Source organism: Cajanus cajan, chromosome 8, assembly GCF_000230855.2.
Source record: "Cajanus cajan strain Asha chromosome 8, NIPB_CcT2T_4, whole genome shotgun sequence".
Lineage (NCBI taxonomy): Eukaryota > Viridiplantae > Streptophyta > Magnoliopsida > Fabales > Fabaceae > Cajanus > Cajanus cajan.
Genome location: NC_138524.1, coordinates 31,333,654 through 31,351,072, shown reverse-complemented (window position 1 = coordinate 31,351,072; position 17,419 = coordinate 31,333,654). Strand labels below are relative to the sequence as shown.

Here is a 17,419-nt window from a genome sequence, read left to right as displayed (position 1 = left end):
ATTCAACGGGGAGACTCCTTGCCCAACGATCACGATACACCAAGGGGTGGGAGCTAGTCTTCAAATGGAGGTGCACGTTTATGGTGAAAGGATTTTGGGCGTGAAGATGGGGTGCTCTCAAGGTAGGTTGGCTCACTCTAAAGTGAAGATGGAGGCCACTCTAGGGTTTCACTGTTCAAGGGTGGAGAATGAGGTAGGTTAGTCGAAATAACCTAGTGACTAAGGAAAGGATTTGAGGCAAAGAAATGCTCTCTCAAATTCATATAATCCAAAGTATTTACAAGGTGCATGGTTTAGGGTATTTATAGGGGAGAGAGCATTTAGGGTTGCATTTGGGAGTGTATGGCCGAAAATGCAATGCCAAATGCACTTCAAATGAAACGCAAATTAACCCTAGATGCTACTTGGTGGCCAATGATGGAATCTTTGGGTTTGGCTAAGCTACAACTAGGTGCATGATAAGACCATGCAACCTAGGTGCCCTCCACTTGGGCCTAAGCCTTGCCAAGTCCAAAAATAAATCCAATGCTCACCAAAAATACGTCTAGGCCTATTTTCTCACCTTAATAAAATACCCTAGACCAAAAATAAAAGCCTATAATCTAAGGCACCCCATAATATAAGGGTAAATTGGGAAATACAAGTGAAAATAAATCCTATGACTAAAATATCCCAAAATACAAGGGTAAAATGGGAAATACAAGTAAAATAAATTCTATGTCTAAGATACCCAAAATACAAGGGTAAAAATGGGAAAATTAAAGACAAGGAAAAAATAGGCATAAAAGATAAATTCTATGCTAATAAGGCTTAGGAGATTGATCAATATCCTTTAACCACAAGAAACATGTCTCTAGGGGTGTTAGCTCCCCTATCTTCTTCCAATCTCCTAGCCATGGACCTATTGATGGGTCCCACATGAAGCTCCAAGGATGGTCCTCCATCATCCCCTCCTTCTTGAGAAGGATTTGACATGAAATCTTTAAGCTCATCCATTCCATTGGCCCCTTCAAAAGATGTGAGACCACAATTAGGGAAATAAACTCCTAAAATTTTCCTACTCAATCCTAAAGTACATGATTTAGATGAATGAGAGTGCTAGGGGTATTGGGGAGACCCAAAAAGGTATCACCAATCATGCATATAAGCAAATTTGGAAAAATTTAATGGCCCCATGCAAGACACCCATCAAATCATCTAGCTTAGGGATTGGGTGCCTATGCTTTATTTAATGATGAATTTTATAAACGGTGTTCATCCTCTATTGCGATCTTTCTTTGGCACCAAAAGAATGAGGATGGCATAAGGGTTAAGATTCTCTTGAACCTAGCCCTTCTTTCTCTCCAAGGGAGAATTATTTTCTTTTCTTATCTTTTTGTTTTTGTTTTTTCTTTTCTCCTCTTCATCTTTCTTGGCTTTCAATTTGAGTTGGTCCTCATTCACTTGAAAAGGTGATAGAGGACAACACATAAATTTCTTACCCAAGTGTTGGAAACTTATTTTATTTCTGAGGCCATCATGGATTATGTTCTTGTCAAATTGCCATGGCCTCCTAAGCAAGACATGACTAGCCTCCAATGGTACTATATCGCACAAAACTTCTTCTTTATATTTACTAATGGAGATAGGTATGCTTGCTTGTTGGTTAACTACAATACCTCTTTCCTCTTTTATCCATTGCATTTTATAAGGTTTAGGATGAGGTTTTATAGTTAAGGCTAGTTTTTCAACCAATCTAGTACTACAACAATTAGAAGTAGACCAACTATCTATAATGAGAGAACAAGTGTTTTCTAGGACCTTGCATTTTGTTTGAAACAAGTTCTCTCTTCTAACCAATAATAAGTCTCCTTCGCAATGTAAGATTACTTCCTCGGAATCTATGGATTCATCTTCACTACTAGAGGAAGATGAAGTAGCTTCATCAAGGCTACTATAATGGTCTTGGGCTTTTAAAACCATAGTTTTCTTTGTAGGACATTGAGAAGAAATATGTCATCTTCCAAGACACTTGAACCACTTAATTTCACTTGACTTAGATTCTTTGGAAGGTGCTTTGTGAAGTTAGCAAAAATACACACAGAAGGGGGCGTGTGTTAAATGTGTGTGTTCGTGTTAGCTGGAAAATTTTAAAGTTATTTTGCAAGAGCAATTTTGGTTGAAAAACTTAAGTAGACTTTTCTGTCTACTGAGTTTTCTTGTTTAATAAAACTGATTTTCAACGTAAAAGGTTAAGTAAATTAGTTTTTCGTCTAGAAGACTTAATCATCTAGTAAAAACTGTTTCAACAAGGTTAAGTATGTTTTCGTCTAATGGTTTGTTGAAAAATCAAATAGAACAAGAGCAAAGTAAGAAAATAGATGAAGAGAATACACCGACAGTTATACTCGTTCACTCAATCTGAGCTACGTCCAGTATCCTTCCGCAGAAGGGTTCCACTAATCACAAGGGATTACAAGTATTCTCAACCACTTCTGGCTCGTCAACTAGACGCTAGTATTCTTTAACCACTTCTGGTTCTCCAAGTATTCTTGACCACTTCTAGTCCGTCAGCTTCACTCACCAATGCTAGTATTCTCAACCACTTTTGGTTCACAAGTATTCTTTCTATCTGCCACTTCAGGCTTTACAGCAGTTTAGAGTATTGAGTGTGTGTATAACTCTCACAGAGAGGATAGGGTAAATTCTACACTCACCAAGGTGCGTAACCTTAGTTTTACAGGGATAAGTGTCTAAGTGTTTGGTTACTCTCGTAGAGAGGATGGGCTATTAGCAACACTCACTAAGAGAAGCTATCTTAGTTTTACACAGATATACAAGAAATAATTTTAGAAGAAAATATAGTTTATATTCGTTCACTTTCTTTTTTCTTGTTGTACGTTCTTATCTTTGCTTCTCTGTTCTATATCTCTTCTTGTTATTTTCCTTGGTACTTATAGCCATCTGGTAAATCTTCCCGTTGTTTGAATTTAAATTTTTTCGTTGAAGTATAGCTTCATGTCGTTGCAGATGGAGGCATGTTCATGGCTATGCAAATCTTTTTATTTATGCGTTTGATCTTGCATTAAATGTTTGCTTGTATTTATGAAGTCTCTCTGTGTAGTTGATTACTTTGATATCTGACTTTAATCATGATCTAGGTATATTTGTACTTTCCTCATTAGTTTAGCTACTACGGTGCTATCTTTTTCTGAAAAGTAGGTGTCCTTTTTCTGACGCACTCAGCTTTGACTTGTGAATCCACGCTTGCCTATATTTTTTTTATTCATGTTGATGTCCTTTTGTGTTTCTTGTATGATTTCTTTCAATATGATTAGTGGACTTTAGACATGCTTCAGTATTTTTGAAATTGTCTGGATACAAGACACTTCGTCTGATCATGACTACTCTTTTCGTCTAGGCATAAAAGTGACAACTTCGTCTTCTGGTTGATTCTATCATTTCATGTTGATGTCTGTTCATCTTGTGTCTAATGCCTCAGGCTTCCACTAATAGTCTTGTCTTATCTTGTATTTTGATTTTGATTTGTGCCTGAATTGACCTTGGTCTTGATACTAGCTTTGCTATCGTCTGATGTTTTGTTCAGCTAGATTAACCTTGATCATACTTTATTGCATGATCTTATTGTTATCCATCTGAAACACTAATGCAGATGTTAGTAATAACAATATGTATTATATTTGTCATATTCAAAACCTTAGTGGGAATTTCCGTCTTACTTAACAATCTCCCCCTTTTTGATGATGACAAATATAATCTATTAAGTTTATACATATTTATCAAGCATTTATGTATTAGACCTAGAGCACAGATCAAGCAAATATCATATGTATAGTGTAAGGGATATATTTTTTCTCTTAAGTTCCTAAGATTCCTAAGGTTCCTCCCCCTAAATCTATGCTCTCCCCCTTACTAAGTGATTGGTCTAGTGTGATAGATTTTGTGTTCTTTTCTCCCCCTTTGTGATCATCAAAAAAGAAATAGAGGGTCAACATATGTACTATTGATCATCAATCAATTCCATTCCTAGTCTATCTCTCAACCAGACATATCTATCTTCTTGAAGGGGTTTGGTGAAGATGTCAGCTAGTTGACATTCAGTCTCAACATAAATAAGATCAAATGTTCCTTTCTGCACATGATATCTAATGAAATGATGTTTAATTTCTATATGCTTAGTTCTAGAATGCAAAATAGGATTTTTAGGAATGTTAATAGTAGTAGTGTTGTCACAGAGTACAGGAATACTACTTTCATAAATGTCATAGTCTTCCAGTTGATGTTTGATCCAAAGCAGTTGCGTAAGACATTGTCCTGTGGCAACATACTCAGCTTCACAAGTTGATAAAGCAATCGTGCTTTTCCTCTTGCTATTCCATGAAACCAAGTAGCATCCAAAGAAATGACATCCTCCGCTAGTGCTTTTTCTCTCCGATTTGTCTCCTGCATAATCTGCATCACAATATCTTAGAAGAGAAAAATTCTAGCTTCTATAGAAGCTGATGCCTAGGTTAGGTGTTCCTTTAAGATATCTTAAAATTCTTTTAACCGCTTGTAAGTGTACCTCCTTAGGTCGTACTTGGAACCTAGCACAGACGCAGATGCTGAACATGATGTCGGGTCTTGACGCTGTTAGGTACAAGAGAGAACCAACCATTCCTCGGTACATTGTGCTATCAACTTCTGGTGATTCTTCATCCAGACCAAGAGTAGTTGAAGGATGCATTGGTGTCTTCATTGGTTTTGCATCTTCCATTTTGAACTTTTGCAGTAATTCTTTTGTATATTTTGTTTGATGAATTTTGATTCCTTCGTCTTACTGGACGATTTGAAGTCCTAGAAAGAACTTCAGTTCTCCCATCATGCTTATTTCAAATTCATCCTGCATAAGCTTGGAAAATTCTTGGCATAGATTTTCATTAGTAGCACCAAAAATTATGTAGTCTACGTAGATTTGGACTATTATAAAATCATCCTTGATTATTTTTCTAAACAGAGTGCTGTCAATTTTGCCTCTTATGAAATTATTATCTGTTAGAAAAGAGCTTAGTTTTTCATACCATGCACGTGGTGCCTGTTTTAATCCATACAAAGCTTTGTTTAGTTTGAAAACATAAGATGACAATAATTCATTTTCAAAACCAGGAGGTTGACATACGTAAACTTCTTCTGAAATTTTTCCATTTAGAAATGCGCTTTCAACATCCATCTGATATAATTTCATGCCAGTACATGCAGTAAAAGCAAGTAAGATTCTAATAGCCTCTATTCGAGCAACAGGTGCAAAAGTTTCAGTAAAGTCTATACCTTTCTGCTAAGAGTACCCTTTTGCAACTAACCTTGCTTTATTTCTTACCACATTTCTAGATTCGTCCAATTTATTTTTGTATACCCATTGTGTTCCTATGATTGTCCTGTCCTTAGGCATTGGAACAAGTTTCCAGACATCATTCTTCTAGAATTGACTCAATTTTTCTTGCATGGCTTGAACCTAGCTTTCGTCTGACAATGCTTCGTTTGTGGTTCTTGGCTCTATTTGGGACAGCAGAGCAATTTGTGCTTGAGTTCTGAACGAACTTCTAGTTCTTAATACATCCTTTACTTCTCCAATGATTTGCTCTTGCGGATGATGAGACTTCATCTGCCAGTTGCGATTGACTGGCTCTCTATCCTCTCTTTCATCTTGTTGAGTCGCTGTTTCTGTAGACTCAAGCTTTTTTGTCTGATCGTTGTTTACTTGCATATTCTCAAAGAAATTGCCTAGCTATGATATTTCTTTATCAGGCTTGTGTTCATCAAATTTAACGTGAATGGCTTCCTCAACATTTTTAGTTCTGTTGTTGAACACCCTATAGGCTCTTGACCTCTTAGAGTATCCAAGTAGAATACCTTCGTCGGTTTTTGAGTCAAATTTTCCTAAATTATCTTTGGTGTTCAGAATAAAACATCTGCATCCAAACGAGTGAAAATATGATATGTTGGGTGCTCGTCCCTTCCACAATTCATAAGGAGTCTTTTTTAGTAAGGGCCTAATATATATTCTGTTTGAATATAGCAGGAAGTATTAACTGCTTCTGCCTAGAAAAGTTTAGAGGTGGAGAAATCATTTAGTAAAGTTTTTGCCATTTCTTGTAAAGAACGATTCTTTCATTCTACAACCCCATTTTGTTGTGGAGTTTTGGGTGTTGAAAAATTATGTGTTATTCCATTTTCTTAACAAAATTCCTGAAATTGTTCATTTTCAAATTCTCCCCCATGATCACTTCTAATAGATGCTATTGATATTCCCTTTTCATTTTGAACCCTTTTACAGAATACATGGAATACCCTAAAAGACTCATCCTTGTGAGTTATGAACAGTACCCATGTCCATCTAGTGTAGTCGTCCACAATGACCAATCCATATCTTTTACCACTTACAGATGTTGTTCTAGTGGGACCGAATAGATCTATGTAGAGTAGTTCAAGAGGTCGTGAGGTGGAAACATGATTTTTGCTTTGAAATGAACTTTTAACTTGTTTCCCCTTTTGACATGCTTTACATACACCGTTCGTCTGATGCACAAGATTCGGTAGTCCTCTTACGAGGTTATGCTTTGTCAGTTTTGAGATTAATCTCTGACTTGCATGACCAAGTTTCTTGTGCCAGATCCACTAATTTTCATATGAAACTAGGCAATCAACATTCTGATTTTCTAGTTCATTAAGCATTATTTTATACAAGTTGTTGCATTTGTTAGCCGTGAATAATATGGATGAATCAGGTTGACTAACAGTACATTTATTCTTGTTGAAGGATACTTCATAACCGCTATCGCACAATTGACTTATGCTTAGTAGATTATGTGTTAATCCTTTAACATACAGAACATTATCGATGGAGATAGAGGAGTTGATACCTATTTTACCTATTCCCGTGATATATCCTTTCTGTCCTCCTCTAAATGTGACTTGCCCTCCTTTCTTGGACTTAAGGTCTAGGAACATAGACCTTTCGCCCATCATGTGTCGCAAGCAGCCTCTGTCCAGGTACGATGGCTGGGCATTTTTTGTTTTTGTTGAAAAGATCTGCAGCAAGCACTATTTCAGTTTTTGGTACCCAAATGGATTTGGGTCCATGAGTGTTAGCACTAAAGGTTTTGGAATCCCTCTTCTTATGCATGTGACTGCATTTAGACGTAAAATGTCCATTCTTTCCATACAAGGAAGATGCATAAGTTTCTATCTTGATTTCTGACTCAGATTCAACGAACTCTAATCCTGTTCTATCTTTCTCACTCCTGGAGTTTTTTAGAAAATACTCAAGAATCTTGGTTCCCAGAGTGAATTTTGACAAATCTGATTTTAATAAATCGTTTTCTTTGGTTAATATGATTACTTCTTCTGAAGTTGAAAGAAGTTTTGAGTTTTCATTTTTTATTAGACGATTTTCTTTAAGTAATTCCAAAATTATTTTCTTTTGTTCTTTATATGCTGTAGAAATCTTTGTTGAATCTGATAGAAGTTGATTGTATGCATGTTCAAGAATTTCAAGGTCAGATTCAGTTACCTCCTCATTATCAGATTTTGATGATGAAACTGTGTCTGCCATGAGGCAGATGTTTGCTTCTTCGTCTCCTTCAAACGATGTTGTGTCGAGGTCCTCCCAGGTAGCCATCATGGCTTTCTTCTTTTTGTAGGGGATCAACTTCTTCTTCTTTTTTTCTTTCTCTTTTTCCTTTTTGATTTCCGGACATTCAGTTTTGTAATGTCCAGGTTTCTTACATTCATAGCACAATGGTTGTGCCTTTTCTCTAGGAGGTCTTCTGTATTTTCTCCATCGTATTCCTTCCTTTTTCTTCATCATTGAGTGATTCTTCCTTGACAAGAAGGATATTTCATCGTCTATGTTGCAAGTTCCTTCACTACAGCTTTCAGCAGACATATCGTTGATCCTTAGGGCTTTGGAGGAGGATGATGTTGATTTATTCTTTTGCACATTTAATGCAATAGACTTCTATTTCCTCTCACAATCGTCTTTTTGCAGCTCCAACTCATGGAATTTAAGTAGTCCAATGAGTTTTTCTAGAGAGAGTTTTTCCAGATTTTTGGATGCTTTTAGAGCAGTAACTTGTGGTCTCCATTTCCTAGGTAAACTACGAAGTAATTTGTCAATATGATCAAAGTTATCATAAGTTCTACCTAGGAAGGAAAGTTCATTGGCGATGGTTTGGAATATTCCAAACATAGTCTGTATAGATTCGCTTTCCTCCATTTCAAAAGGTTCATACTTACGTGTGAACAAGCTTAGCTTGTTGCGTTTTACCTCTAGGAACCCCTCATAGGTTAGAGCTAGGGTGTCCCACATTTGTTTGGCACTTCTAAAGCTGTGAACTTTAGTGTATTCCTCCTTAGACAGAGCACACATGAGCGCATTGCGTGCTTTGGAGTTCAACATAAATCTTAGTTTCTGCTCTTCAGTCCATTGTGCTCTGGGTTTCTCGTTGCCATCTTGATCTAGCAAAATGTAGTTTTCTTGCTCAACGACCTCCCAGATGTCTATATGATATGCATCAAAGAGCGCAATCATTCTTTGCTTCCAGTAGTCATATTTTGCTCCTTTGAAGAGGGGTGGTCGGTTTACAGCTTTTCCTTCATTTTCCATGATCATTTCCCCTATAGTGTTAGATGCTCAACCCAAGGGGTCAAGCTTTGATACCAATTGAAGTTAGCGGAAATACACACAAAAGGGGGGTTGGATGTGTGTGTTCGTGTTAGCTGAAAAACTTTAAAGTTATTTTGCAAGAGCAATTTTGGTTGAAAAACTTAAGTAGACTTTTCTGTCTAGTGAGTTTTCTTGTTTAATAAAATTGATTTTCAACGTAAAAGGTTAAGTAAATTAGTTTTCCATCTAGAAGACTTTATCGTCTAGTAAAAACAGTTTCAACAAGGTTAAGTATGTTTTCGTCTAATGCTTTGTTGAAAAACGAAATAGAACAAGAGCAAAGTAAGAAAATAGATGAAGAGAATGCACAGACAGTTATTCAAGTTCACTCAATCTGAGCTACGACCAGTTTCCTTTCGCAGAAGGGTTCTACTAATCACAAGGGATTACAAGTATTCTCAACCATTTCTGGCTCGTCAACTAGACGCTAGTATTCTTTAGCCACTTCTAGTTCTCCAAGTATTCTTGGCCACTTCTGGTCCGTCAGCTTCACTCACCAACACTAGTATTCTCAACCACTTCTGGTTCACAAGTATTGTTTCTATCAGCCTCTTCAGGCTTTACAGCAATTTAGAGTATTGAGTGTGTGTATAACTCTCACAGAGAGGATATGGTAATTTATACACTCACCAAGGTGCGTAACCTTAGTTTTACAGGGATAAATGTCTAATTGTTTGGTTACTCACATAGAGAGGATGGGCTATTAGCAACACTCACTAAGATAAGCTATCTTAGTTTTACACAGATATACAGGAAATAATTTTAGAAGAAAATGTAGTTTATATTCGTTCACTTTCATTTTCTTGTTGTACGTTCTTCTTTTTGCTTCTCTGTTCTATATCTCTTCTTCTTCTTTTCCTTGATACTTATAGGCATCTGATAAATCTGCCCGTTGTTTGAATTCAAATTTTTTCTTTGGAGCGTAGCTTCATGTCGTTGCAGATGGAGGCATGTTCATGGCTATGCAAATCTTTTCATTTAATGCGTTTGATCTTGCATTAAATGTTTGCTTGTATTTATGAAGTCTCTATGTATTTGATTACTTTGATATCTGACTTCAATCATGATCTAGGTATATTTGTACTTTCCTCATCAGTTCAGTTGCTACGGTGCTATCTTTTTTTGAAAAGTAGGTGTCCTTTTTCTGACGCACTCAACTTTGACATGTGAATCCACGCTTGTATTTATGAAGTCTCTTGTGTTTCTTGTATGATTTCTTTCAATATGATTAGTGGACTTCAGACATGCTTCAGTATTTTTGACATTGTTTGGATACAAGACACTTCGTCTAATCTTGACTACTCTTTTCGTCTAGGCATAAGAGTGACAACTTCGTCTTCTGGTTGATTCTATCATTTCATGCTGATGTCTGTTCATCTTGCATCTAATGCCTCAGGCTTCCACTGATAGTCTTGTCTTAAATTGTATTTTGATTTTGATTTGTGCTTGAATCAACCTTGGTCTTGATACTATCTTTGATATCGTCTGATGTTTTGTCCAACTAGATTATGCTTGATCATACTTTATTCTGTGATCTTATTGTTTTCCATATGAAACACTAATGCACAAGTTAGTAATAACAATATTTATTATATTTGTCATATTCAAAACCTCAGTGGGAATTTCCATCTGACTTAACACTTTGAAAGTTGATTTTTCTTTTTCTTTTTCTTTTTCTTCTTTTGGGTAAGGTTAGGAAGAATGGACCTCCTTCTTAAAACTCTTGGGATAAGAGGGAGTGGAGTCTTTTTGAAAAGATTTTCTCTTAAGTTGATGCTCCACCCTTGAGCAAAGTTGAACAAGTTCATTTAAATCTCCATAAGGCAAAATTTCAACTTTTTCTCTTATCTCTAGATTAAGACCACTTTGAATTCTAGAGATTGTGGTCCTCTCTTCCTCCCTAATCCCAACCCTCATTATTAGCAACTCCATAGTTTGCCTATATTCTTCCACACTAGATGACCCTTGTTTCAACCTTTGTAGCTTATCCATAAGCTCTCGGTCATAGTATGGAGGAATATGACTCCTTCTTAAGGCACTACGGAGCTTATTCCAATATTGAATTGGGGGATCATGATTTATTATTCTTTCTTTTTCTAGGGAGGTCCACCAATACATGGCTTACCCTTGGAAGCTAAGGGTTGCCAAAGAAACCTTCCTTTCTTCACTTATTCCATGGCAAGAGAATAATTGTTCCACTTTCATTTCCTAATAAAAGTATGTTTTCACATTATCCTTGCCATGAAATGAGGGAAGAGCAATGTTAGGTTCCTTATTGGAAGACTCCCTATGTCTATGTGGCCTTGGGGGTCTTTGATAGTAATCATCATTGTGATGACTACTATAAAAGATCTCACTTGGAGGTTGGGTATGATGCCCTTCCTCCTCATGAACACTTGAAGGTATTCTAACCCCCTTTCCCTTTGAGGACTTAGGTTGGGGAACTCTAGGGTTTGACCCACTAGCTTCCCCTCCCACAACTAGCCTAACAAGTAGTTGTCTTATTTCCTCATTATTTCTAGCATTTTCTTTTTCTCTTTCTCTAAGCTCTTCCTCTCTTTTTATATTTTCCTCTTCTTTTCTTCTCAAATATTCCTTTAACTCCCTAAGCTCATCCCTAACACTAGGCCTACTACTATATGAATTATGACCATGTACACTAGAATGATCACTCATCTTTGATCAAGAAAGGGTTTTCACAATTTTTTGCAAAAGATTGACACTAAAATTTTTCACAAAGAGTGAGTGATAAAAAGTTTTCTGATGGAATAACACTAAGGCCGAGAAGACCAAGAGGTGATATACTAAAGGAGGCAAGAGGAATGGGATAGTAAGGCCATTTTTGGACCTTAGCTCCTAGGTTTTATAGCATTTATTTCTTTATTCCTATTTTTCCCTTGTCTTTAATTTCCTATTTTACCCTTGTATTTTGGGGTATTTTAGTCATAGAATTTATTTTACTTGTATTTCCAATTTTACCCTTGTATTTTGGGGTATCTTAGTCATAGGATTTATTTTCTCTTGTATTTCCCATTTTACCCTTGTATTATGGGGTGCTTTAGATGATTAGGGTTTTAATTTTGGGCTAGGGTGTACATTAGAAGGGTGACGCATATTTTGGTGACCATTGGACCTATTTTTGGTGTTAGAAAGGCTTAGGCCCAAGTGGAGGGCAAAGGTTGCATGGTCTTATCATGCACCTAGATATAGCCAATCTAAACCCATAGATTCCATCCTTGGCCACCAAGTTGCATCTAGGGTTCATTTGCATTTCATTTGGAATGCATCTAGGGATCATTTGCATTTCATTTGGAATGCATTTGCCTACTCCAAATGCAACCCTAGATGCCTCCCCTCCTATAAATACCCAACACCCCACCACTTGTAAATACTTTGGATTATATGAATTTGAGAGAGCATTTCTTTGCCTCAAATCCTATCCTTAGTCCCTAGGTTAGTTTCGGCTAGCCACCTTCATTCTCCACCCTTGGAGAGTGAAACCCTAGATTGGCCTCCACCTACACTTGGAGTGAGCCAACCTTGTGAGCACAAAACACCGTTTCACCAAACACTTCCGCCCAACACCTCCTTTCACGCCCATCTCCCTTTTGTCCCACAAAAACCTTCCTTTGTCTACCTCTTGGTGAACCTAGATCAAGGGCAAGGAGTCTCCTTTCAACCAATATCATCATCCATGGAAGGAACGACTCCATCAAGTGGTATCTAGAGCCAAGGTTCATCAAGGGTAAAACTTTGTCTTCCTTGTCTTGTTGCTTGTTTTTCCTATTCGGTCTTTTCTCTACTCCTTCTCATTTCTTGTGTGGCCGAATAGTTTAGGGCTCATTCTTTGTTCCTTGTGAGCCTTCCTTGAATATTATAGGTTTCCATTATTAGGTGTTGCCATGCTTTTTCATTTTTAGGTTTGAGTCCCATATGAATATGCTTTTTGATTTTTGAATCTTTTAAGTTTTGTCAAAGTTTTGTTTCCTATATTTTGTCAAAAAAAAAATTCCATGTATGTATGCCAAACACTTTGCATGAATGCATGAATCAAAAATATATGATAGTGGGCGTGACATATAGAAGCTTTTTAGGGGTCATTCATGCATGCTACTTAGTCCTAGCATGTTCTTTTGTATTTTTGAGTTTCCATGTGTGAAATGCTTCCTTGCACATGCATAAAAATTGCTGCCCACTTTTCCCTTGCATTCCACTTGTTATGGTCTTTATTTGATGCTTAATAACCCTAAAAGAATCTAAGAGGTGTGCTGGAAAATTTGTGCAAAACAACTTGTACTAGATAGTACAAATCTAATTCCACTCAAAAGATACCCTAAACACCTCTAAGAAACCGCCACTTGTCTTCTTTCTCTTTCTCCTAAATTTGACCTAATTTTTCCACCCACAAGTGCAAAACCTAAGCAACAAATGGGCTGAACATTTAAAAAAAAAATTGGACCCAAGGAATATTAAAAAAAAATTGACGTGAAAGAAAAGGAAGAAAAGAAAGAACAACAAAAAAAATTTTGACCAAAAAAGGACTTGTTGCTAGACTTGTGGACTTGGACTTTTACCTATGCATTTGGGAGTTGGACTTAAGACCTTATTGACCTTATTGAACCTATTTTGAGACCTTAAGAGTGGCTGGACCGAATCAATTAAAAGACTTAAGCAAGTGGACTAAACACTAATCCATTCTAGTGCCATTCTAGGATTACTCTTTTGTGTGCTTCCTATTTTTGATTGAGTCTTAATTTTAGTTTGTCTTTTCTTTGGCCTCTTTTGTTTTGTCTCAACTAATTCTCTCTGAGTTTAGCCTTCCCTAATTGTGCTTTTCAGTTTTATTTCTTGGACTCTTGCTCTTTGGGTTGGTTTCATTTTGTTTGTAGGTGAAGAACCTATCTACCAAACTAGCACACCTTTGGTGGATTTGAGTGGAGGAGTGAACCGAATCCAAACCTAGCCTTTGGAGGGATTTCCACCATACAAAAGGAGTGTTAAACACTTGGAGAGGACTAACAAGTTTTCTCTTTGTGAAGGAACCCCAAGTGGAGGAGTTTGAAGACCAAGACTTTTGTTTTTCATAATTTTTGCTTGAATTGTTCTTTTCGGCCTTTTGTGTTCTTTGGCCTTGTTTTCATTCTTTTGGTTTGTAATTGGCCATTCTTAAACCTCTTCATTTTGGTTTAGCTTCGTGTAGTTTGAAGGTGATTTGAAAACCTTCACTTAGGACCTCGACTAGACTATGTTTTAAGTGCTTTTCTTTTGCATGCTTTATAGCTTTTGGTAGTATAATTGTTTAGGCTTTTATCTTTGTTTTCAAATCCGTTTAGAAGGCTTGCTATTTGCCTACTAGGGGTAACGTGCACACACACACTTTATTGTTGTGCCAAATTGTTTTGTAAGAAAAGTAGAAAAGGCTTAGTGATTTTTACTTGATAGGGCTTGGTTTTTAAGTGATTCTTTGTAGTCCACCTCCCCTTGAAAGTTCACTTTGTACACTTAGGCCTTTTCCTACCTATCTTGCACTTTGAAAACCTTTTGTGAAAACCATTTTATCACTCACTCTTTGTGAAAACTTTTCTAACCCCTTTGAAAACAATTTGTGAAAACCTTTTCTTGATCAAAGATAAGTGATCATTCTAGTGTCCATGGTCATAATTCTCGTAGTACTAGGTCTAGTGTTAGGAATGAACTTAGGGAATTGAAAGAGTACCTAAGAAAAAAAGAAAAGGAAAATATAAAAAGAGAGGAAGAGTTGAGAAGAAAAGAAAAAGAGTTTGAAAAGAATAACAAGGAAATAAGAAATTTACTTGCAAAGTTGGTAGAAACTCGTGGATCCCACCCTAGGATTGTTCCATCTAGATCTCAAAAGGAGAAAGAAGCTAGAATTCCTAGGAGTATGCATGAGGAAGAAAATACAAAAAGAGAGGAAGAACTTGAAAGAAAAGAAAAAGAAAAGAAAAGAGAAAAGAAAGAAAAAATAAATAAAAGTATAAAGAAAGTTCAAGAGTGGTTAGAAAATAAAACACAACCAACACTCTTAGAGAAGAGTAAGGAGGATAATGTTTCCTCCAAAGGGCTTATGCTTGAAGAGAGTCACTTGCCCATTGAAAATGATTTAAAAGAAACTCTCTTTATTCATCAAGACCTTAACTCTTTCTCTCACGTTGCCACTAGTCATGAAGTGGAGATTCAAAAACAAATCCCTTTTAGAGAAAAAGAATCTCAACTTCAAGATTTAGTGAAGAAGAAGTGGACTTCACTTAGTTCCACTTCTTGTGCTACTTCCTTGGTGGTGCCCAAGGTAGATAGCCTTCCTTTGTGTAGGACTTTTCCTACCTTAGTTGTGTCAATAATGCACCCAATTTATGGAATATATTATTTGTTGGATATACTATATGAACCTTCAAGGTTCCTTGTGACAAATTCTTTTCATAACTATCCAACAAATAATATAATCCAAAATTGCTTAGGAAATTTTCTAGTTGTATTTCCTTTATTTTCTAGGAAATGCCTAGGTTACCACATAGGGTACTTTAGGCAAGATGTTCTAGTTTTTAGGACTAATGCATTAGTGTGCTATAGTTTTAGTCTTTTTAACTTTTTAGGTTTTAGTTATACACCTAGACTTCATCATGGGGAGGATCCTATCCTTAGCATTAGGGAGTCTAGTCTTTTTAGTTTAGAAAATCTTTTTAGCATTTTTAGTGGCACTCCTCTTAGGATGCACTTTCCATCTATATCATATACTATTACCTCTCATGCTTACTTTTATGTTTTTGTTGGTCATGACGTCCACCATAAAGAACCTCTTGATTTGAGGTCAAATCCTTTTCAAGAGGGAGGGAATGATGGAATAACACTAAGGCCGAGAAGACCAAGAGGTGATATACTAAAGGAGGCAAGAGGAATGGGATAGTAAGGCCATTTTTGGACCTTAGCTCCTAGGTTTTATAGCATTTATTTCTTTATTCCTATTTTGCCCTTGTCTTTAATTTCCTATTTTACCCTTGTATTTTGGGGTATTTTAGTCATAGAATTTATTTTACTTGTATTTCCAATTTTACCCTTGTATTTTGGGGTATCTTAGTCATAGGATTTATTTTCTCTTGTATTTCCCATTTTACCCTTGTATTATGGGGTGCTTTAGATGATTAGGGTTTTAATTTTGGGCTAGGGTGTACATTAGAAGGGTGACGCATATTTTGGTGACCATTGGACCTATTTTTGGTGTTAGAAAGGCTTAGGCCCAAGTGGAGGGCAAAGGTTGCATGGTCTTATCATGCACCTAGATATAGCCAATCTAAACCCATAGATTCCATCCTTGGCCACCAAGTTGCATCTAGGGTTCATTTGCATTTCATTTGGAATGCATTTGCCTACTCCAAATGCAACCCTAGATGCCTCCCCTCCTATAAATACCCAACACCCCACCACTTGTAAATACTTTGGATTATATGAATTTGAGAGAGCATTTCTTTGCCTCAAATCCTATCCTTAGTCCCTAGGTTAGTTTCGGCTAGCCACCTTCATTCTCCACCCTTGGAGAGTGAAACCCTAGATTGGCCTCCACCTACACTTGGAGTGAGCCAACCTTGTGAGCACCAAACACCGTTTCACCAAACACTTCCGCCCAACACCTCCTTTCACGCCCATCTCCCTTTTGTCGCACAAAAACCTTCCTTTGTCTACCTCTTGGTGAACCTAGATCAAGGGCAAGGAGTCTCCTTTCAACCACTATCATCATCCATGGAAGGAACTACTCCATCATTTTCACAAAGGTTTTCAAGGTTTAAGATTGGTGCAAAAGGCTTATGTGTACAAAGTGAACTATCAAGGGAGGTGGACTACTAAGAATCACTTAAAAACCAAGCCTTTCCAAGTAAAAATCAATAAGCCCTTTGTGACCTTTCTTACAAAAACAATTTTTCACAGTAATTAAGTGTGTGGTGTGCACGACCCCCTAGTAGGCAAATTGAAGCCTTCTAAACGCCAATGAGCAAAGGTAAAGTCCTAGGCAATTATACTACAAAAGCTTTTAAAACATGCAAGAAAATAAGTAAAGCACAAGGTAGTCGGATTCCTTGGTGAAGGTTTTCAAATCACCTTCAAACTACATGAAATTGCTACTAAAACACAATCAACCAAGGGGAGATGCCAAAGGCTTCCCAAGACACTCCTCAAAAGGCCTTATACAAAGTCAAAAGCAAAAATGGTAAACAAAGGAACAAAGAAAATTTGGGTGGAAAATTTAGTGACAAAAGGGTCACCAAATCCGTCACAAATTCTTGTCTAAGGTGTCTTCTCTTTAAGTCCTGCGCCAATGAGCAAACTTTGATCAGCCTCTCCAAGTGTTTAAGCACTCCTTTTGAATGTGGAAACCCTTCAAAAGGCCTAGGTTGAGTTTCGATTTGCTTCTACACTCAAAATGAAACCAACCCAAGAGCAAGAGTCCAAGAAATAAAAACTGAAAAGGAACAATTAAGGAAAGGCTAAACTCAGAGAGAATTTATTGAGACAAAACAAAAGAGGCCAAGAAATTAAAACTAAAATTAAGGCACAATTTAAAAGGGAAGCACACAAAGAATTGTCTTAGAATGACACTAGAATAGATTAGTTGTTTTAGTCCACTTGATTAGGTCCTTTATATGATTTGGTCTGGCAACTCTTAAGGTCTCAAAATAGGTTCAATTATGTCAGAAGTCCAACTCA

The 17,419-nt window shown here is 36.8% G+C and overlaps 1 protein-coding gene across 1 annotated transcript; it reads right to left on the bottom strand.

Annotated features, from left to right (window-relative positions):
* Positions 1-7,996: 7,996 nt before the first annotated feature.
* On the bottom strand, positions 7,997-8,644 carry LOC145950412 (uncharacterized). Its single transcript, XM_083061498.1, has one exon. The coding sequence runs from the start codon at positions 8,642-8,644 to the stop codon at positions 7,997-7,999; it is 648 nt and encodes a 215-aa protein (XP_082917624.1).
* Between the last annotated feature and the right edge of the window lie 8,775 nt (positions 8,645-17,419).